The sequence below is a fragment of the Littorina saxatilis genome, linkage group LG3 (genome assembly GCF_037325665.1).
Source record: "Littorina saxatilis isolate snail1 linkage group LG3, US_GU_Lsax_2.0, whole genome shotgun sequence".
Classification (NCBI taxonomy): domain Eukaryota; kingdom Metazoa; phylum Mollusca; class Gastropoda; order Littorinimorpha; family Littorinidae; genus Littorina; species Littorina saxatilis.
This window is the reverse complement of record NC_090247.1, coordinates 48,213,881-48,237,244: the sequence shown is the minus strand read 5'-3', so window position 1 is coordinate 48,237,244 and position 23,364 is coordinate 48,213,881. Positions and strand designations below refer to the sequence as shown.

The window sequence follows — 23,364 nt, the reverse complement described above, 5'->3', positions numbered from 1 at the left end:
CATGCCTGAAACATGACTGGTCCCAGAGAGGAGACGTTTGTTTGTTTGTTTATTTGTTGCTTAACGTCCAGCCGACTACGCAGAGCCATATCAGGACGAGGAAGGGGGGGATGAAGGGGGCCACTTGTCAAGCGATTCCTGTTTACAAATGCACTAACCCATTACTTGTGTCCCAGCAGGCTTTAGTAAAACTAAATTAATACCTACTGGAAGATTACCAGTTTCCAGTATGTTAAAATAGGCTTAACCTATCTACTGCTGGACTTACATCAGAACACTAACAGATTAAACTATACATGAATCGCGAGACAAGCGGCAAGAGAAGAGATTTTTGGAAAAAATACAGGTGAATGAGCAAGAAGGCAGAAAAAAGAAAAGAATTCATGAAGAAAAAGAGAGCATGACAGGAAAGAGGAACCAAAAATCTACCTAACAGCAAACTAGAAAGCTCCTGCGGTTCCAAAAACAGGAGGGGCCTTTAATTTCATAACCGCAGTGCCCCACTGCGGGGAGAGGAGACGTAATACATGTATGATGGAAACACAAAACAAATGAAGAGAAAAATAAAGATGTTGGCTACAAAAGAGAAAAAGAACAAAGAAGCCCACATAAGGTATGATGAAACATTTCCAAGGGCTATAAAATTCAAGGAAACAAAAGGACAGAAACGATATGAAAAGTATGAATGTACAACACACAATTCTATTATAACATGAAAAGCAAATGCTTTATACGACTCCCCTTCGCCATGTCTCATTACAATCACAAACTTACAGCAGAAACATGTCAAGAGATATCTTCGATGTTAAGTTTTATTGAACCACTATATATATAACACTACTGTGACCGAAAAATTTGACGAGAGTCAACCAAACAGGAGTCATGTCAGAAGATCATCAAACCCTCGAAGTGTGCAAAGTTTCAATGCTCTAGAAGCTTTTTGTCTACAGCCTGCTCATTGCTAAGACTATCCTGATTACTCAGGGGAGTCAAAAATAAATCTCACATAGTGAACAATTGTTGAAATCTTAGTTTGGAGTTATATCATCAGCAAATTACAGGGCGTTCATTCTCACTTCACTAACATGTTCAACCTACCTGCTAAAAGATCTTTTCTCTTGCAAATATACAACATGAACCTGATATCTTTAGTAAAGGACATTTTGCAATTTCTTTATGCCGAGGAACAAAATTGTCTAACATTTCACTTTCATCTTGTAAAACAATCGAATTATGTGGATGAAAGTTTCTTCACATTTAACTGAAATGATGAAAAATGTAGAACAGAAATCCTTGTCCTTTGGTCACAACCACTTGTGTAGTACACCAATTATCCCCATGCCTACTAAAAGAATTTAGATTAGCTTTACCTGACATACATCTGAGGTTCAGCCCCAAAAAGAAGTTCGCTCTTTTGTCCATCAGTGGTCAATCATTTAATTCCACGTCACATTTTCCTATATAAATTAACTTTCTTTCTTTCTTTATTTGGTGTTTAACGTCGTTTTCAACCACGAAGGGTTATATCGCGACGAGGAAAGGGGGAAGATGGGATAGAGCCACTGGTCAATTGTTTCTTGTTCACAAAAGCACTAATCAAAAATTTGCTCCAGGGGCTTGTATTACCTTACTGGGAGAATGCAAGTTTCCAGTACAAAGGACTTAACATTTCTTACATACTGCTTGACTAAAATCTTTACAAAAATTGACTATATTCTGTACAAAAAAACCACTTAACAAGGGTAAAAGAAGAAACAAAATCCGTTAGTCGCCTCTTACGACATGCTGGGGATCATCGGGTAAATTCTTCCCCCGTTATAAATGAACTGTCATCTTGCAGCCATATGGGCGAAAATACGGATGGCTTTGAATTATTAACAAGCAAGTAGAAGGGGGAGAATTCAGCACTTGTTTGCACTTCCTCTAATTCTTCAATATTCATCAAATGTTTTTGTCCAAAAAATAGAAGCACTATTAATCAACCAACTTCAAAATAACGGGCAATTAAAAATTTGCAAACGCACCAAAAAGTAATACGTACACACAATCAATAAACATGATTTAAAAAAAAATGCACATCCCAAGGTTACATCCATAGTGTGAGAACCATACAAAATATGTACGTAAAAATTGTACATTTTCCCTAAAATCAAATACAAGTCCAAATGCACACACACACCATACATAACATCCAAAACCATGAGAAAAGAATATTACTAAAAGGAAATCTGAATGTGAAAGACCACGATAAATGAACACAAACAAAAATAAGTTAGAACCCCGCAATGTACAATACATGATACTTGAAAATCATTAATCAGTAATGTTCATGAAGAGTGCACAGATCTGTCATTTCCATGACCAGATGAAGTTCTGCCATTAGTTTGAATGATTATCAATGCTTTACAACTCGCTCGCTCACTCACACACAAGCTCACACAGCACATCTACAATGACATATATATGTATGTTCATACAAAAGTACACACAACCATACAAAGAGGCAGGTTAGTTATCATATGCTTCATATACATGCACCAAACTGGAAATAAATTTGATCACAAACACACACACAGCATGTGCTTCCTTCATCCCCTCTCAAATGTGAATGCACTAAACAGGACAGAACTTCTTCTTCGTTCATGGGCTGAAACTCCCACATTCACTCATGTTTTTGCACAAATGTGTTTTTACGTGTAAGACCGTTTTTACCCCGCTATTCAGGCAGCCTTACGCCGCTTCCGGAGAAAGCATGCTGGGTATTTTCGCGTTTCTATAACCCACTGAACTCCGACACGGATTACAGGATCTTTTCAGTGCGCACTTGGTCTTGTCCTTGCGTGTACACACAAAGGGGGATAAGGCACTAGCAGGTCTGCACATACGTTGGCTCGGGAGATTGAAAAATCTCCACCCCGATGTCTTAAACTCTTATCAACTCGGCCAATGCACCTGTCTGGACAGAACACATTCTACAGCCTCATTCAAATGAGTCTAAAGTTGATGCAAAAGTGTGGAAATGTCATGTGAAGTGGCAGTGATTTAGAGGTGAATTCATGAATGCAACATCCCTCCCCTTTTTCCCCCAAGTGGAGGTAAATGCCTTGGTCAAACACTGTGTCAGTATATAACTATATACATCAATAAAGCCTCACTTATATAAAAAGTTACAGTAACAAATATGTTTAAAAAACAAAGAAAAAGAAAAAAGATTTAAGATGCTATCTTGTACTTTTAAAAGTTAGCTCAGCAAACATCTGTGAGCAGTACAAAGACAAGTACTGCACAATCAGACACAAAGCTCTTTTCATTCAATAGCTTTACTCACAGAATCACACACAATTAAAGAGCAAAAACTCCAGGAATCTCCAAAAATGTCACACATACGGAATATATTTTTTTTTAAATGCTGCTTTCCTGACATACCAACTTAAAACTTCAAAACTTTAAAAGTGTTACCAAGGAAACCTTCTGAACCATTTCTTGTTGAAACACGGGAGACATTTTTTTCACTAAAGGCAAGCTGTTTCACTAACTCAGCAGTGAAACACATTCAAACAGATATAAAGGGTGTCTCTGTATCACAAAAACCAGGTCACCACACTCACACACCCACACACATACGCTACACAAAGTTCCTTTAATTAATGCTTTTCAGAAAATCAGCAGTAGCAACAGACTGACAGCAGGAACTTCAATCACCCAGCAGTAGCTAGATCAACACTTTCTCCACGCCATCAGGTAAACAGTGTCCACATGGCTAACACCACATTCAAGCCCAGCAGAATGGTTCCAAACAAAAGGATCAGTGAAAAAATGGCGCCGCGCAGTTGTGGATCAGGGACGGAAGAGCGCAATGAAAGCTCAATGAAGGCGTGACAAATGTACTGTCCGTCAAGTGCGTAGCAGGGAACAACGTTGAGTATTACCAGCGCACCTGATAGAGAAATCAAATATCTGGACATGCGTTAAGGAACATTGCAGGAATGAGGTTTTTGTGCAAATCAAAATGGTTATTCCTTATTCTGTGCATACACATGCCTACCTGTAGTCACATACACACACACACAGAGTCTAACGCACACACGCAGTCTCGCACACGCACACATACATACTGACTACACAGATTCATGACCACATATATAAACAAACTGATGACTGTTGAAAAGGATACTTGCAGAAGGTTTCCACAATATATGGTAAGTTGAGAGGAACCAAGGAGCCGTTTGGTACATAATTACTCACAGACACTGCAAAAACAATTCACATCACATACCTCAATCGAATTTTTTATCATGAACATAGAAAACAAACTGTAAAAAAGACACAAACACCAAAAAAATCAACAACAAAAACCAAACAAAAATCATTATTATGAAGCATGTGCTGAGCAGGAAATCGAAAAATGCAAAACAAACTGCACAGAAGTTTGTGACCGCTCCAAAACTCGGGCACTTACAGTAAAGCCAAGGCTCAACCAGTCCTAAGATAAAACACAAGGATAATAAAACAGCAAAGACATCAACTCGCACCCTCATGCATACATGGTCTCCCACACACAGTAGATGAACTAGAAAAGGATTGGAAAAAGGTCCACCCTCCATATCAATCTTCCATTGCTCACCTGAATAATACAGGTCTAGAGGGTGCCCCAGAAAGAGAAGCGGTGGCCGGTGACCGTGGAAGATCCTCAACAGTTTGGTTTGGTTGTCCACGGCAGGGTACACACACGCCACCTCCACCCCAGGTAGGTAGCAGTCGCTCTGCAGTTTACATATTGGACGGTCCGTTGTCGTGCGAGCTGGCAGGCACGCATAGTGCTGCAGAAGAAAAGGTAAAAGTGAAGCAACAACTGTGACTAAGCGGGTGGTAGACGAGCGAGGCGATGAAATAAACTTGTTTAGTTTGCAACTGGAATTCCTGATTCGCTTTAACAAAAGAAAAACTGCAGTCTACCTCAATAAAAATGAATTCGTTCGGGAGAATAATGAGAGGATGTCAAAAATCTGCGCTGTGTGTGTACATTTGCACCTGTGTGTCTGCATGCGTCTGGATTCCTCTGTGTGTGTGTGTGTGTGTGTGTGTGTGTGTGTGTGTGTGTGTGTGTGTGTGTGTGTGTTCGTGCATACATGTGTGTGTGAAATGTGACACATGTGCAAGAGTGTTTCTGTGCAGTGGGAGGTTTGTGTGTGTGTGACGTGTGCTATACGTGCCAGTGTTTCTGTGCAGTGGGAGGTTTGTGTGTGTGTGACGTGTGCTATACGTGCCAGTGTTTCTGAGCAGAGGAATGTTTGGCAAATGGCGACCCTCTCCATGAGGACCACCTGTCTTTAAAGACCACTTTTGCTCACAACCCTTGGATGGGTTTTATAGACAGGTTTGACTGTACAATCTTCTGATGAAGAGAGACAAGTAAATTGTTACAAAGTAATGGAAAAAGAGAAAGATAAGAAAACATGTCCACTGTGTGCTTACAGTACTCTGACTGGTGCGAGTGTGGTAGAGAAAGCACAGGTGTGTCTGACTGGTCTTGTTGCAACAGTCAATCTCTCCATCCAACGGCTGACTCCAGTCTGTGTGACAAACACATTATTGTCTGTTAAAACACACTTTCTGCCATGGATTAACGCTATGTCTCTCCTGGTTTCCTCTAAGGGTCTACAAGAAAAATCATGCACATACGTTACATGCGCTCTCCTTCTCAATGTGTCTACTTATAACTGAGATTCATCAGAAGAACTCTTGAAGAAAGAAAAACACATGGGGCACATGAGAGATGACTAACAGATTGCATCAAAGTGCAGGCTTCTTGATGCTGCTCACAACACTCCTTCCGTCACACACACACTCTCCCTACTCCAACATCACTATTTTCATCCCAACATACTTCTTTCTTGTTCACTTACTTTTAGGTGTGGTGTTGATATTCTTGATAAAATTGACAGGCAAGCAATGGCCCAGTGACGGCTGCTTCATGCTGTTCAAGATACAGTTGTGCCAGGCGCTGATGTCTGTCACTGCACAGTCGCCCACAGCAGTCAGTGGTTCCCCTGCCAGCAAGCCTCTGGGGCCAGACACTGCTGAGTTCTACAGGACACAAGTTGAGCATTTACAAAAAGAGTCTGTTGTTTACAGATGACATTTTAAAATATCCCAAACAGAATGATAAACCTGTCAAATCTTCAGGTCTATGTTTCTGCTGACAGTTTCTTCCCATAAAAAAAAATCTTAATCCATGGATGTGATTGATTTGATTGCATACTATAAACGGTTTCTGTGGGAGCCAAGCTTGGAGCTGGTCGCTTGACAGACAAGAGGGAGATGCACAGTTAAAAGTAAACAAACAACACATTTGCCCATGTTCGCTTACCTCAGCCACATCTGTTATCATCACAGCCTTGCCAGTGGAGTAAAATGGCATGAGTACCACAGGAAGGGAGACAAGCACGATGATGGCAATGATGACGATCACAAAATTGTGCCACACACCAGCACAGTAAATCCGCAGCTGCCGCAAAGGGGAGACCACTTGAAGGTGCTCAGTGGACAGGTCTACAAATGCCCCCGGGTACATCAACATCAAGAAGACACCAAAACCGTTGACACGCACTTGCTCCCTGAAACAGAGTTGATGTTGGAAAAAAGCTTTGGGGGGCCCGGGTAGCTCAGGTGGTAGAGCACTGGACTTGTGATCAAGAGGTCGCTGGTTCGAATCCGGGCCGGGACGGACACGGGTCAACTTTATGTGCAGACCCAGAGACGGTATCCATCTCCCACCCCCGTGTCACCACAATGGCACGTTAAAGATCTTGGTCATTCTACCATAAGTGCAGATGGCTGATACCACCTAAACACGCATACATCAAAAAGCCGTGAGGGCGTAAAACTCGAATCGTATAAACCAATTCATGTCCAACATAGGCAATTAAGACCTGATGATGATGATGGAACTTTATTTTTCAAGGATAGAGGTTTAAGGCGACGCCTTTTCTTACAACCGGTCCTTACTTCTAATACAAATATCTAATAAATGATAAATAAGTAAAGCAACATGACAAATAAACAAAGTAAACGAACGAACCAGCAAACAATCGACAAGTAAGCAAACAAGCAAATAAACATAAACAATAAAATGGCAAAGTAAGCAACATACAAATCGAAAGCGAAACATGCAACATGTTAACACATGTAAAGTGATCGACGGTAAAATTCACACGATACCAACGTTTACACTAATGCTAATAATGATTATATGGTGTAAATGATAATGATGATGATGATGATGATGATGATGATGATGATGAAGTGATGATGGAAAATCGCAACATAAATTCCACATAATACATATAATAAAGAACATATTTGTGTAATTCATAAAGCTTTGCCAATTGTTGACAGCTACTTGCACGTGTTAAGACTAGTATAGCCATCTAGGTAGACATAAAATGATTATGCAGAGCTTGTTTAAAACTCTTTAGTGAGGTTAATGATCTTATTACAGACGGACAATAAGCCCCTTAAAATGAACACAAAAAAAGCTTATCCTAAATTCCTTCATACTTTACTCTGATCAAGCCAATACATTCTGAAAATCTATGAGCCATGAGAATTGAGATTGCAAATTTGTTTAAAAAAAAAAGCCTAAACCCTCCCCCCCTACAAATATTTTCAATAAGGCCAAAAAAAAAAAAAGGTCTGTTTACAGTAACATAGGCCCAAAAAATAGGGTCGGTAGGTCGGGATTTTTTTTTCCCCCCTTTTTTTTCTCCAAAAAACCATTTTTAGGGTGTTTTTTTTCTCCCCCAAATGCCAAAAAAAAGTCTAGGGTCGCGCGAAAAAAATAGGGTCGGTCGGGTTACCGTAAACAGACTATTTTTTGGAGGGGGCCTAATGATAAAAATTGTGCAATTAGGGAATCTGAAAAATTATCTTTGGAGCATTGAAAATGTCAGAAACATTAATGCCTGTGAGTTGATATTCGAGTCATATTTGCTTGAGTGAAAATCTTGTAACACCAATGTGATATGCTCCCATGTAGAACAAGAGGCGAAGCCTTCAAGGCTCCCGTAAGAAATCAACAAACAGTAACATAACACAAACTCACTCACTCCGTAACACACACACACACAAACACACACACACACACACAAACACACACACACGCACACACACACGCACACACACACACAGTTAAAACTAACGCATCATATCAACTCCATGTATAATTTTCAAAAGAAGGCAAACAGATAAAATGACTAGGGTAATAGGTTAGGTACCTGCCATGTGGGCACTTTTTCCACTGCTGTCCTCAGTCCTATACTTTTCATCAAGACTTGTCACCATGCAGAGTAGATCTAAATTCGGAAGTCTTCATGTGGCTGAGGCATATATCTGACATAGCGTCGATCTTGTTGTAGGTTAACCTCCTTTCTGAAACAAATGGCAAAATGCGATTAGTTATGATGACTACAACCTACACAAATATAAACAGTGTTTTGAAACAGAATAGTCAGGTTATACAAGCCACTTTACCTATGCAGCATGGTAACCCTACAATATGCGAAACATGTCGACTGCAACAGCCTGGTTCTTAAAATAATTCTGACGGTCAACACAGCCAGAAATGCCAACAAAGACAAGAAAGCTGTTGCAAGGTAAGCTTACCAAACGTTACATAGCGAATCATATGATAGTGCGTAAACAGCAAACAGTAGATCTACAATCAAAGAGAGGATCGAGTCTGGAATGAAACGCGATACAGATCTAGCATTCAAAAACTGTCTTTCACGTTCAAGGAAGTTGTTGCAAAGTACTTAAGACTTACTAAATTGTACAGACAAAACCATGACAGTGCATGTTTTGAATCTGAGGAAAAAATCGTGATCATTTTGACTTTGAGAACAGATTCATTCTGTTTCCTTATATCTGCATGTTCAAGTAAATGGTGGACAGTTTTTTTCGGGCAGAGTAAACTTAACTTGAGACTCTACTGCAAGTCTTGAAATTCACATAAATCGAACCACGAGCAAAGACATCCAAACATTACAGGCACTTTAGATCAACTCATTTCACTAGAGGTGACTGCCTAGCACTGTGTTTGACATCCGTGTCTACTGAAATAAAAAGAAATTAAAACAAAACGGATTAACAGTAGGTGACACGTTATCAGAGTGGGAGACACTAGATCTGTCTCTGAACTTACCGGGATACGGCTGCAAGATCGACACTGACTGCCGCGCTTTCGACAGCTCTTCCTCGCGTGGACATTGGAAACACGCTGTGCAGATCAAATTGTAGGAAATCTCCCTTTGGTATCTTCTTTATTTACTTTTCTGGAGCTTAGAAACCGAACAACATGAAATCGTCTTCCCCGGCGAATCGGCGAGGTGAGAACTGGACCACAATCCTTCGCGCGACCCCTGACCTGATCTTGACACCTGACCTGCCGTCTACATGCCAAACACGACACAAACCAGTCAACTGCTTGTACCCCTTCAAAACCCCCCACCACCCGTTTTCTTTGGATACACGCTTTAACTACACACATGCCGACACAATGTTGATCATTGCTTCAATAATTTGAAGATGGTGCTTGAAAATTAACCACGTGAAATGAGTATTTCGGTGTTTAGCCAAAAATGTTAAAGTTTCTACCACAGACATACACACATACATACGCACGCACGCACGCACAGACAGACAAAGTTTACCATCGCATAGGCTACACTTACGTGAGCCAAAAAGGGGGACAATGCAATACATCTCTGTCAAGTTTAACCGAATACACAGATAAAGCAAGTCTTAGTATGATGAAATATCTGGTAACACACACTGGTAACACTGTTAGTGCCAGTTCTTTGTCATCTCCAGACAAATCTACAAAAAATGCTTTGAACATAAAACTAAAAGAAACAAAATACACATCAACAAGCACAAAGAATACAAGTCGATGTAGCAACCTGACAGCTGCTATAGCATGGCCCACTTCATGCAGTATCCCACAGACAAGCAACGTCAGCATGTAGTACCAGATCTGGCTCACCGGCAAGTTCACACCTGGCATCTGTCACATGAAAAATACAATCAACTTGGACCTACACATAATGTGCTGCATAGTCACTTGCATAGTCACCACAATAGCAAATTGTCAGATAATGTATAATGTAATGATCACGTACAACTTAGAACTGTGCAAACAAATCGATCGAAACTGAATAAAGCGTAACAACATTATGTCACGCTATGTTATGTTGTTCTCAGAATAAAAAGAACTTTGAGTTACACTTACAGCGCATTAAAGTTTCAGTTTTTCTTGTCCTGCGAAAGTGCATTTGTACATTTTACCTTAACAAACAAGAAACCCACAAATAATCTCACAAGCACCCTACCTGTAACCATTATATCTAACAAGTGCATAATGAAGAGAATTACCACAGGTGTCAACACTTGCTGTTCCACATTTTTCTGTCGCAGTGTGTTGAAGACAAGCAGGCACAGGAGAAACACTGACAGCAGCATAGTCACCAAGGCAACAAAGACGCCTATTGTGAACCACAGCCGCAGAAAACCAGGTCTCCATTGTCCGATGCGCAAAAAGCAGCGGTTGAAAACAGGACTGTACCATCTCAGCTGACAGATTGAAACAGACAATCCAGTTTTGTCCAGGAAGTGTAGATACTGCCGTGAAGACGATTTCTTACTCTGCAAATAAATTGAACTGGGTCAAAGCGTGCCAAACATACATGGATCTATGGTAGAAACAAGTTATATATTTAGCGACTTACAATCATTGCATCAGAAACTGTCAGCTTTATTATATATTTAGCGACTTACAATCATTGCATCAGAAACTGTCAGCTTTAAGTTTAAACATAACTTTATACCATCTCTTTTATCAGACGCGAATATATCAGAATTCAAGATTCCCAGGAGCTTTAAACAAACTTATTCTGCAAGAGGTAAGTAAACTATTTCCAGAGCCTATTTCTGCTTGTTTGCTTTCCAATTAAAATAAGATACAGATTAATCAAAAAGAAAATCAACTATCTTAAGAGCGTTTTTGCAATTTGCTTTTTCTCAAACTAAAGTTATTTGTGTGTAACTTTCTTCTTCTGAGATAAGTCACTGACAATCAAACATGTTTTTTTTAAATCATAATGTTCACAACTGTGTACAGTGGAACCCCCCTTTAAGACCCCGTGTTTCAAGACCCCCTGTTTTAAGACCCCGTGTTTTAAGACCCCCTGTTTTAAGACCCCCTGTTTTAAGACTTTCTCCATTTTAAGACCTTGTTTTCAAAGATTTTCTCTTCAAAGAGTCGGTAAATTTTGGGAGGTCCTTAAAAAGGGGGTTTCACTGTATAGCAAATTTAACATTCACACTTAATAGAAATACTAATAGACTAACAAATGCCTTCCTGTCTGTCATATATTGCCATCAGAAATCACTGCTGGATGACTTAAAAAATTGTTTTGTCAAGAGTCTTTCTTTCTTTATTGGGTGTTTAACGTCGTTTTCAACCACGAAGGTTATATCGCGACGGGTTTTGTCAAGAGTGTAAACACGATTCAAAAGTTGATAATTGTCTGCACATATCTAAATATATATATATACAGTGGTGTATTCTACCGGTACTACTTTAAAAAAATTAAAATTAAAAAAAACTCATCAGAAATTAAGAAAATTCTTCCTTAGTTTTGTTAAATTTCGTAAAATGTTTGCTTCAGATTATAACTTACATCTGCAACTTTCAAGGCTTTATTTTTGTGATTGTGTGAGGATTTATGAAGGAGCGGAAGTCATGGAGTTGGTGAACTCTAATGCACAAGAACAGATGATGTGTGCGTCATTGCTGTGTGCGTTTCTGATTTTAATTTAACATGGTTTTCAATAGAAAAAAGATAATGTTTTGTTTGATCACTGTGTGCATGCATGTATCCATACATGTGTGTGTGTTGGTATGCTGGTGTGTCATTGTGTGACTTGTCCAATGGTGACTTGGTCAGGTGTTATCAAGTAATAATGATGCAAAGGGAGGGAGTCATTGTGTATTTGTGAGAAAAATACTGATGGATACAATTAATGAATTATGTTTGTGAGTGTGTGCGCATAAAAATTGACAAAACTGACAGGCATACGCAGCAACTTATCATATGACGTAATAAATTCTTGCACCTTAGAGTAACAAGAGTTCACTCCCTTGCATTGAAATGAATGCTTCGACTTTGTCAAATATACGGCTCTAATCACACAAAAAAAGGTGCAAATAGCATGAATGATGAATCAGGCATGACTTCTAACAAACATGTCAAAAACTTCAATTTGAAGAGAAATTTAGTTATTTAAGATGGGGTTTTAATAATAATACGAGAATTTATAACAGTAACACGCACATATCTTACCACAAGGCGACTCAAGGCGCACTGGGTTTTGGTACGTTTTCAGAGTAAAGTAGTACCCATATCCTACTTCCAGTGTTGTTCTAAGGCCTCCATCTTCTGTCACTGATGCATACCCTTTTTATCTGATGCACTATTCTGACCCCTGGCCGGTTGACTGTTCAATAGTTTTGACATCCATACATGTGGGAGTCGTAGTACTTGTAGGAGCTAGGTCTTCTGACTTTAACAATGTATTTGAATGTACCTATGCATATTTTCAATCCAGGTCCAACTGAACTATTATTCTCTTAAGTCTTAGTACTGCTAGCACACTGTTTGTAAATTATATATATGATGTATGCCATTGGTATTGCATGTATGCATTCCCTACGTAACTTTTGAAAGTAAAAGTGACCAACATGGAAAGTTTCACTCTGCAACATGCAATACGTCAGCAATCCACTTCACCCTCTTTCCTCTAAATAAGCATACAACCTGTTTCACAGGAGTTTGAATTGATTAGAGGGGGGCGATGCTTTACCATGTGCACCGGGAATGGGGAAATTCTCGTAGCGTGCACCGTGCACAGAGGTCCGGCGTGCACCATGCATGGAGCTTTTTCGTAACGTGCACCGTGCATGGCACTTTTGGCCTCAACGTGCACGTGCACAGACCCCCCCCATGGTGACCCTCTGATTAGTGAGTCAATCATCAAACTGATTAATCTGAGACTGAGATTACCTTTAGAAAGACATCAAGCAGGTAAAGTGAAGACCAGAAGCCCAGCAGCAACGCAAACCATGTCGTCTGCAACATGCCGCCGCTATGTTTTAGTGTTCCATATATATATATATACGTGACTGTGTAGTCTCCTGCTTCTTTCGGCTTATTTATTGTCTATTGGATTTGAGGCTTTGCACGAGGTGTGTGAATCATTTTGGCCAAAACACTTTTGTTGCACTGCTGTTACATCAGAAAGGAATCGGGAAAAGCATCTGCAAAATTCTCTTGCTTCCACGTCAAAATGGTTGACGTGTTAAAGTTCTGTCGCCATGGAGAGGCTGAAATATGATGAAATTTGTCTGGCTCAGCTTCCTCCATTTCATGTGGGCCGCGAGTGTCGTCCTGAAAGTAGAACGATGGCTAGAACGGGCTAAATGGAAATCAAGAGGTTTGATTGGATAATATCTTTTTCTTTACAGGAAGTCGACTGTAACAGAAGGGTGTTGTGGGATATCCGGCTTGCATCAGAATCATCATGGCTGGACACGACGAGAACCCCGAGGTTATTAAGCAACCGCATTTGTCGAGGCAGGATCTAACTACCTTGGTAAGAAATGATTGCTCTCAACAGTTCTCTTCGACCCCCTCCCAACAGTCCACGAAACAGTAGTAAAGCAAACGCAAGTAACACCGGTTGTACTAGCAAGCATATTTCTCACAGCCGCCAGCTGATATTATGGAACTTCGCTTATAAATGGCAGTAGACTAATGCATTGCAACACGTGTTGTTGAGTCTTGTGAAAGTAATAATATTATGTTGACTAGTTTGATCTGTTAGTGGTTATGAGGGCTGTTTGATTTCTTGTGTTCTGTGATCAGAGTCCTCAAATCGGATTTCTTAGTGGTGGGACTGAATCAGTTTTAGTTTTACATTACTCGGTCGTACATGCGCTTGTTTCTTTCATTCTTGATATTGAATGGATACACTCACACATCCCATGTACTGAAATATAGTATATATATCATCATGCAGAGATGGGAGCCTTTGCTATCCAGGCACAAGTGCTAAAACTCCAGTTATAAGGTCTTCAAAGTCTCACAAGTGTGGCCTGTAAGTGTAATCTTGTGAAGTATCACCATATGCAGAGCTCTGCATTTGGGTCGGGTCACTTTGTGCCCCGGACTACCCCGAACTACCCCGGACTACAAGAAATGTTTGGACAACAAAGACAGATCATGTGATGCCACAATCTATTGATCTGTGTTTATTTACAAAACCCAGACACACAATTTTAAGTCAAGTCAACAAGACTATTTTTAACCACAAAAGTAACAAGTCTCGTAAGGAGAAATAACAACATTTATCAAGCTGTCGAACTCACAGAATGAAACTAAACGCACTGCTTTTTTCACCCAGACCACATACTCGTAGTTTCGTCAGTCCACCGCTCGTGGCAAAGGCAGTGAAATCGACAAGCTTTTGACTTGACTAAATGTAACAAAACACATCATCGGGGCGCACAGATCAATCAGTGCTAACAAAAAACAAACAAAAAGAAAAACAAAACAAATGAGTATTTAACACAATAAATATGGAAAGAAGTAGATTTACAAGACAATCAATAACTTAATGAAATTGAAATCATACACGTACATCATACTACATAGGGAAAAGAATATAATATAAAGGGAAAGCGTGTGCTATAATTCCCAGGAACTCTGATGTCAAATTTCATAAAGATCGGTCCAGTAGTTTAGTCTGAATCGCTCTACACACACACACACACACACACACAGACAGACAGACACACACATACACACACACACACACACACACACACACACACACCACGACCCTCGTCTCGATTCCCCCTCTATGTTAAAACATTTAGTCAAAACTTGACTAAATGTAACAAAACACATCATCTGGGCGCACAGTTCACTGCTCATATTCAGTCTCTTATTGATTACGTATCCACTCTATGGGACTCAGCAAGTGATAATTCCCTAAAGCTACTCAGCAGATTACACAAAAGAGCGCTAAAAGTTGTATTGCTCAAACAGACTACTCTCACAGACTCAGACTACATCAACATAGGGTTCCTACCTCTAAAGTCAAGAATGAATTATAACAAAGGAATAATGATGCATGGGCCTACAATTATGACAGAAAATGCACCCGAAACCATTTGTTCAAAGTTCTCTTTGAAGAATTCGCACCACTTTAGTAAATCTCATTCGTTACTTGGCCATGTCTATTACTTTGATTACGGCTCTTCTGTGAGTAAATCACACACACACACACACACACACACACACACACACACACAATCGTCCATGTGCGTGCAGTCAGGGGCAGTCCGGGGTAGTCAGGGGTAGTGGTTGAAAATAAACTTGTTGACTAGACTTAAAATTGTGTGTCTGGGTTTTGTAAATAAACACAGATCAATAGATTGTGGCATCACATGATCTGTCTTTGTTGTCCAAACATTTCTTGTAGTCCGAGGTAGTTCGGGGTAGTCCGGGGCACAAAGTGACCCGACCGCTGCATTTGCTCCTAAATGGTTGTCACTAATATCTGTCACAACACAGCAAACTGATGTGAAACAAAAATAAATCTGTCTTAACATGGTGATGAGCAAAAACTCTAAGGTATTTAAAAAAAAAGAAGTATTATTTGTGATTTGGTAACTCAGTCATTCTTTTATCTTTATTAATCATTGTAAATTGTAATGGTGACAATACGTGGGACTTGCAGCTAAAAATTCAAAGCGTGCAGTCGTATCTGTACTTTGGCTTTTTAAAGTAGCAAACCCTGAAGGATACAGATCAAGAAAGATCTATGGTCAGTACCTCTAACTGCTTTGAAGATACAGGGCTTTATAATTTCCACATCTTGAAGTGTAACTTGCATTTGAAGTGTAACTTGCATTTCAGTGTGACACTTTTTCAGCACTGGAGTATGAGATTAAACATTTTTTAGTCTCAACCAATATTTTTTGTAACAGAACACATTCTGGCAAGCCTATACTCCACGTACTCCTCTCCCACAAAGTTGGCATGATTGTTGAAAGTGTTCGCTGGGTATGTGTGTATATATATAGTGTGTAGCATATATATATATGAATATTGTGTGAACAGGACATGTGGTGATTTTTGTCCGTATGGTTAATTGTTTTATGTAGGTTGTACATTTAATTGTTCTATTCTGTATATGTTCTTTTGTAAAGGGCCTAGAGCCATAGGTTAGACACCTAATAATGTCCAGTTATTATTATTATTATTATTATTATTATATAAACAGCTTTCACTCACTCATCCAACCAAATTCCCAAATTAGAAGGAAGTATTGAGTGTGAGAGTGTTACGCAAATAAGTTAACGCTGCCTCAAAAACATTTTCTCAGCATACAATTACAAAGAAAACAAATCGCTTTATTTCCAAGGCAATATTTGGCATGGTAATACACTGATAGTGATAAGGACGCCATTCCAGGATTCAGCTACACAAGACGTTGCTTCGAATCCACGGACTGACATGGCGGGGCGCATCAAGCATAGTTTTTCGAGACTTCGCTATGCCAATGACTGACTGATAAGGACGCCACGAGAGAATCACAGATCTCCTTCTTTGTATTGCATTTACTTTTGTTTACTACCTCAACTTCAACGTGTTTGTGCATTTCTGTTTGTTTCAGGATATTACCAAGCTAACACCATTGACACCAGAAGTTATCAGCAGACAGGCCACCATCAACATTGGTGCGTACATTTACTTTTAGGTTGTGTGACCAGGATCTGCTTTCTGGACAGAATTTGTCATTCACAAATGTAACGCTTGATGATGTAGAAAAGAAGGGCTATTGTTCATGTGAACTTTAGAATATCATTTTTCTTAATTTAAAGAACCCCCCTTTCATGTTTCAAGAGCATAAACCTACCGTTTCAGATTTTTTTTTCTCACAAAATTTACCTCAATGTAAAGATTTTTCAGACATTATTTTTCAAGGTTTTCGGAGGTCTGAAAAGGCGCGTTCCATTGTAACCTTGGGTAAAAATCAATCGATTTTATGTACATAGCATGTACATAGTGAATCCTACAGTGAAGAGCTGCTTTTGTAAACATTTTTGCAACTTACAATTACAAGTACAATTAAAATTACAAGTACAACTATGCTAATAATTCTTGTTTGGTTTTGCAGGAACAATTGGTCATGTAGCCCATGGAAAGTCCACCGTCGTGAAAGCCATCTCTGGCGTACAGGTGTGTAGCATGTTTTGTTTTTTTTACAAGTTTCTGTCATTGCTTTTCGCTTCCATAAAAAGAAACAGAAGAAAAAACAATAAAATGTATTTGCATTCATAATATATTCATGTCTCATTGGTTTAAAGGCGCTTAGACTGATATGTTTTTATATTCCAGGAAGTAGAATTCAGTAAAAGAGAATGTTGATTAATTTTAATATTACCATGTCTTTTGTGTGCAGACTGTCAGATTTAAAAATGAACTGGAGAGAAACATCACCATTAAACTTGGTTATGCCAATGCTAAGGTGAGTAAAAGCCCATCATATTTGTTTTCATTCTTTGGAAACAGGACACTATCATTATATGAAGGAATTCAGACTTTTTGTATGAATTTGTAAAAACAAGATCATTGGCTAGTCAGTTCTACCAAATTAGGGTGATTGCGAGATTGTATAAAAACAAGATCATTAGCTAGTCAGTTCTACCAATTTGTGGTGATTGCCAGATTGTTTCTACTAAGCTAATATTGTTTAACTTATTACTTATAACTAAGTGAGTTATTTCCAGAAAACCCCCCGCGGGTTAGGGGGAGTCCCATATTGGTTGGGACGAGAAAGAATTTACCCGATGCTACCCAGCATGTCGTAAGAGGCGACTAACGGTTCTGTTTCTCCTTTTACCCTTGTTAAGTGTTTCTTGTATAGAATATAGTCAATGTTTGTAAAGATTTTAGTCAAGCAGTATGTAAGAAATGTTAAGTCCTTTGTACTGGAAACTTGCATTCTCCCAGCAAGGTCATATATTGTACTACGTTGCAAGCCCCTGGAGCAATTTTTTGATTAGTGCTTTTGTGAACAAGAAACAATTAACAAGTGGCTCTATCCCATCTTCCCCCTTTCCCCTATCCCATCTCCCCCCTTTCCCCGTCGCGATATAACCTTGAATGGTTGAAAACGACCTTAAACACCAAATAAAGAAAGAAAGAAAGATTTCCAGAAAACTTATTTGTATGAGTTATTTGCAAACCTCAGCCATAGTTAATTAAACCGAAGAGCACGGCCTTGTGAATATTTGGAAAAAAAGGATGTATTTAGTCTGATGTGGGTTGTTCTTGTTTCAGATCTACAAATGTGATAATGACGCCTGCCCTCGACCAGGCTGCTACAGATCTTGCGGTAGCAACAAGGAAGATTCTTTCGCCTGCGATCGTCAGGGATGTGGGGGAAAGTTCAAAGTTCTCAGGTAAGGTGGTGCAAGGGGAAGTGTGTGTTTGGTAGTCATGCATGCTTGTGTTTAAGTCCTAGAAGTCTTTCTGTGGGCCAACTGTTTTTTGCCTATATTAGTCTGCATTCTGTTGGCTTTCAGTTCCATGTAATTTAATGTTTCAGACATGTTTCCTTTGTGGACTGTCCTGGTCACGACATTCTTATGGCCACCATGTTGAACGGAGCAGCTGTCATGGATGCTGCCCTATTGCTAATTGGTGAGTTTCACAACCTAATGTCCTCTTCTTACATAACAAGAGGTTTCACCCATGCAAGCTTTTGTTTTCATTTCCTTGGGTTGGTTTAAAGATGCAGTGCAAGTCACAGCATTGCTGAAGCAACTTTTTGTCGCAGATTACAATATAAACAGTCAAAATCTTTAAACAAATATTTCACAGATGACTACACATACCTTTAGTGTTGCCAGCTAAACAAACCTTTATGCAGTTTGTCAGTTCGCATCTCCTGCCAAAATGTAATTTACATTTCCGTGATCCAGTTCTGGGGCTGAAGACTAACATACCTCCATGCAGGCTTTTGACGTAATTAGTTGGCGTGCAGGACCTGATGTGAGCCTGATCGAGAGCTACGCTTTCCTGCCCGGAGAATGCTACAAATTAATTCGTAAACAAAATGTCAGTTATTGACTCCTTTCATGAAAGTCGATGAAACTTGCTTTTTTTCCAAACGGATACGGGATAGCTGTCTGAGGCATGACGGAAAGCCCTAGGGGCTCTGTGCGCCTGGACGTGACAAGTTCAGTAACTTTAAATCAAGTGTAGATTTGAACTAATTATATCAAATCTCGATCAGAACTGACTAGTTATTCTGTTTTTGTTTGTCCAGCTGGCAACGAGTCATGTCCCCAGCCACAGACGTCAGAGCACTTGGCGGCTGTGGAGATCATGAAGCTGAAGCACATCCTGATCCTGCAGAACAAGATTGATCTGGTCAAGGAAACCCAAGCCAAGGAACAGTACGAGCAGATCTTGGCCTTTGTTAAAGGTGAGCTGTTGCACAGGGCATGTACATCTCTTCTCAGTGGCAAAGTGGATTCTTGCATATTAATAAGCCTAACGGAACGGTAGTTACATTTTTGTTGAATTTTGTCCAGTTGTGTGAACTGGAGGAACAGTTAAAAGAAATTCAGCTATTTGAAGCATTAATTAGTTTGCATGCACGTTGATGAATGTCAGCTGAAGGGTGTGTGTCTGCTTGAACTATAGGTTATCTTTATGGTAGTGTTTTTTTTATTAGCAGAGGAGAATAGAATCTTTTAGAAATATTGAGATCACAGCTTTTGCCATGAATGTTATTAGTCAAGCTTTGTATGTCTTTTTCCAGGCACTGTGGCAGAGGGAGCACCTGTAATCCCTGTGTCTGCTCAGCTCAAATACAACATTGATGTCATCTGTGAATACATCACCAAACGTATCCCTGTTCCTATCAGAGATTTCACATCAGAACCACGACTTATTGGTAAGCACAGTACGCTTGTCCTGATATTTGCAGAAAATATGTGAGTTAGCTTCACACACTGAGGCATCATCCATCAGTATGTGTAACTAGAATCACACAGCTGCCAATCAGTTATTTCCCGATGTTAAGTCTAGGGAAGGATGTTTACCTTCCCACATTTTTGCTCATGCTCTCTGCGAGTTCTTCACAAGAGGCACTTTTGGCACCTGTAGGCTTAAGAACTGGCACTTTCATTCATACATCATTTCACTCTTCTCCTTATTGGGTCATTATTGTTGGCTTACTTAACGAGTTGCTCTTTCTTTCATACATCATTCTGGTCTTCTTCTCCTCATCCGGTCACAACTGACCTTTGACAAAAGACAATTTGAACAAAAGCACTGGTGTGTAATTAGGGGCTGAACAGAAAAAAATTAGCATAAAGATAATACTAAATTGTAGGTTCATGTTCTCTTGCTGCTTATTTCAGTGATCCGTTCCTTTGACGTCAACAAGCCTGGCTGCGAAGTTGATGACCTGCAGGGGGGTGTTGCCGGTGGCAGTATTTTGAGAGGGGTACTTAGGGTGAGGAATATTTCTGTATTTTCAAGCTAAAGAAGGTGGCATAGCAGGGATGTAGCTAGGATTTATTTTCTTCTGAAAATTTGCTGAAAAGGCTGGTGGAGTTTTCTGTAGATGAAAAAGATTTGGCCTTTTAAGTCAACTGCTTGAACCAAACTACATCCCTGCATTGTCACTCTGCTGCTTCTAGTTCTAGTTCTCAGTTAAAGTTATTTTGCATGTCAAGAAAAAATTTATTGATAACAACTTGTTACTGCACTTCTTGTAGCAGTGCAATTATCAGTTTGGTAATACTTATTTGTTTTAAAAATGTTACTGCTTAAGCTTTGAAAGTGATTTCCATGAGTAGTTATGACATCTAATTTCCAAGATCATCTGTAAATTGGTGATCTTTAGAAAGATGCTTACAAATAATTGAGTATCTTAATGGTTGACTTGCATTCTAGGGAAAAGTGTCTTTTCCTAAGTTGAAAGAAGTTAGTGTGATAGACCTGTGTGAAGGAAGAGAGTGTTGGCTAGTGTGTCTGCAGCATGAGCTTGACAGCCTCTTGTTTTTCAGGTTGGTCAGGAGATAGAGGTGCGCCCTGGCATTGTGGCACGCGACACCGAGGGCAAACTTTCCTGTCGGCCCATCCTGTCCAGAATTGTCTCCCTGTATGCTGAACAGAATGACCTGCAGTATGCTGTGCCCGGCGGACTCATTGGTGAGATCTGAATTCTTTTATTTGTCCCTTTTCTGGCATGGGAAAGATGTGTTTTAGGACCTAAAGTCACTGTACGTTCCATGTTCTCTCTCTCTCTTTAAGCTGAAAATGTAATGTCAATCAGCATTACTTGTGCAAATGTGATACATCATAGTGATGCAAAGATATGGTAAATGTTATCTAAAGAGATGAAAGTCATTTGTTCATTTCGTTGCTTCTTGTTGTCTCAGGTGCTAAGAGACTGGTTCTGCATAACTTGATCTATCTATCCCTGTGTTTTTTAATCCTGTAATGTTGTGTGTTAAGGTGTGGGCACCAAGATCGACCCGACCCTGTGCCGTGCGGACAGACTGGTAGGACAGGTGTTGGGTGCTGTGGGGGCGCTGCCAGAGATCTACACAGAGCTGGAAATCTCCTTCTTCCTCCTCAGGCGTCTGCTGGGCGTCAAGACTGAGGGTGACAAGAAGGGAGCCAAGGTTTGTGCCTCAATGTTACCACCCAGTTGGCCACTTTTTCTTGCACGCCACCCCTGGCAACCAGCTTTCTCCATTCCTCACAGTTAAACTGTAGTCATGTGCAGGCAATTTTCCTCAAAGTGTGCACATGTTTCGAAAAGAGAACTTAGATTTCTCTCAAGTTTCTTGTTTCATCTGGGGACTGAGGTCTATCAAAGACAGAGTTTGTTTCTCCCCTCTCCCCCCTGCAATTTTGAATTTTACTTTAGATGGATAGATTGTCAGAAAACATGTGAATGATTGTATGAAGCTGTTGTGTTTGTACAGTTAGCAGATTGTGTTGAAATGTTGAGGGTCAACCTGTCATCACAGTAAAATTACTTCTGTCGTGACCACAGGTTCAGAAGCTGGCGAAAAACGAGGTGCTGATGGTGAATATTGGGTCCCTGTCAACGGGAGGGCGTGTCCAGGCCGTCAAGGCTGATTTGGCCAAGATCGGTCTGACCAACCCTGTGTGCACAGAAATCGGAGAAAAGATTGCTCTCAGTCGCCGTGTGGAAAAGCATTGGAGGTAAATATACTGTTATGAGTGTGTGTGTTTGTATAATAAATTGAGGCAAATGCAGTGGATCGAAAAATCCTCAAGAGAGTGACGGCCGGTAGATGCGTGTAGGTTTTAAAGAAATGTTGGAATACATGACCTATTTCGTTGAAGGCAGATGCTAAAGATTAATGCTGTGTCATTTTGGAAAAATGTAGGAACAGCCGTTTAGATGTTTTTCTTCTATTTTGCTCCCACGTACACTTGTAGACAAGAGTGGGCTTTTATGTGTATGGCCGTTTTTGCCGCCATTTAGGCAGGCATACGCCGATTCCGGTGGATGTGGAGATAAATTAGTTTTGATTTATCTATGCTTGAAGATGTTCTCCCTGTCTGCATCCCACTTCCACCTCCTGCCCTGCTCACACTCTCATCTCATGTCTTGTCTCTTCTTCCTTATTGTTTGTGTGCCTGCAAGTACTTATTTCTCTTGCCTTTTTGCAGATTGATTGGCTGGGGTCAAATCCGACGAGGGGTGAAGGTGACGCCAGAACACCAGAACTGAGTTGAAGTGGCCCTGTCATAATTAGGCTGACTGATATGCTAGCGAGAAAGGGAGATATATATGTTGTGCCCACTCCGTTGTGTTAAAAACAATTGAAAAAGTCCTGTACATGATGACTTCGTCTCAGGCAGCATTACCAGCAGAGAGGGCGCACAGGAGAGCTAACTCACTGGAATGAAAAACCCTAGTTGTCCGGAGAGTGTCTTGGTGTTTTAATGGTGGACAATTTGTCGGAGCTTTTGGTTGCGCGAGATGCAGAGAGAGTGTGTTGGAGGTGGTGAGAGAATGCATTTTATTCTGGAAATTCTGCATGCATTCAGTGTAGAATAAATGTATAAAATAAAATGGTTGATGTGAAGTGCATTGTGTTTTGTACATGTGTGTGAAGCCTCATGCAGATGAAGAAAAGAGCAGACGATTCACATCTGATAAAATCCGCACACA

The 23,364-nt window shown here is 40.0% G+C and overlaps 2 protein-coding genes and 1 long non-coding RNA gene across 3 annotated transcripts in view; 2 read left to right on the top strand and 1 right to left on the bottom strand.

Annotated features, from left to right (window-relative positions):
* LOC138962538 (uncharacterized) overlaps window positions 1–23,364 on the top strand; it is a 173,842-nt gene that overhangs the window by 143,757 nt on the left and 6,721 nt on the right. The window lies entirely within an intron of this gene.
* LOC138962529 (membrane-bound transcription factor site-2 protease-like) lies at window positions 36–13,502 on the bottom strand. Its single transcript, XM_070334369.1, has 9 exons — window positions 13,122–13,502; window positions 10,432–10,701; window positions 9,960–10,063; window positions 6,371–6,617; window positions 5,907–6,087; window positions 5,476–5,573; window positions 4,625–4,820; window positions 4,175–4,250; window positions 36–3,957 (listed from the first exon to the last, which is right to left on the bottom strand). The coding sequence occupies exons 1-9, from the start codon at window positions 13,194–13,196 to the stop codon at window positions 3,738–3,740; spliced, it is 1,467 nt and encodes a 488-aa protein (XP_070190470.1). The 5' UTR covers window positions 13,197–13,502; the 3' UTR covers window positions 36–3,737.
* LOC138962530 (eukaryotic translation initiation factor 2 subunit 3) lies at window positions 13,569–23,278 on the top strand. The gene is made up of 13 exons (XM_070334370.1): window positions 13,569–13,710; window positions 16,801–16,864; window positions 17,305–17,366; window positions 17,590–17,655; window positions 18,471–18,592; window positions 18,739–18,833; window positions 19,462–19,620; window positions 19,960–20,094; window positions 20,564–20,658; window positions 21,215–21,359; window positions 21,666–21,835; window positions 22,213–22,385; window positions 22,860–23,278. The coding sequence occupies exons 1-13, from the start codon at window positions 13,639–13,641 to the stop codon at window positions 22,918–22,920; spliced, it is 1,419 nt and encodes a 472-aa protein (XP_070190471.1). The 5' UTR covers window positions 13,569–13,638; the 3' UTR covers window positions 22,921–23,278.

Excerpts from the sequence above, each read along its gene's own strand:
- LOC138962529 (XM_070334369.1), bottom strand. The coding sequence starts at position 13,196 with ATGTTGCAGACGACATGGTTTGCGTTGCTGCTGGGCTTCTGGTCTTCA. Across the intron at positions 4,251-4,624 it reads TCTAGACCTGTATTATTCAG|TGTCTGTGAGTAATTATGTA; the intron begins GTGAGCAATGGA and ends TTGTTTTTGCAG. Across the intron at positions 3,958-4,174 it reads ATTGTGGAAACCTTCTGCAA|ATATTTGATTTCTCTATCAG; the intron begins GTATCCTTTTCA and ends ACGCATGTCCAG.
- LOC138962530 (XM_070334370.1), top strand. The coding sequence starts at position 13,639 with ATGGCTGGACACGACGAGAACCCCGAGGTTATTAAGCAACCGCATTTG. Across the intron at positions 18,834-19,461 it reads TGCTGCCCTATTGCTAATTG|CTGGCAACGAGTCATGTCCC; the intron begins GTGAGTTTCACA and ends TTGTTTGTCCAG. Across the intron at positions 21,360-21,665 it reads TGTGCCCGGCGGACTCATTG|GTGTGGGCACCAAGATCGAC; the intron begins GTGAGATCTGAA and ends TTGTGTGTTAAG.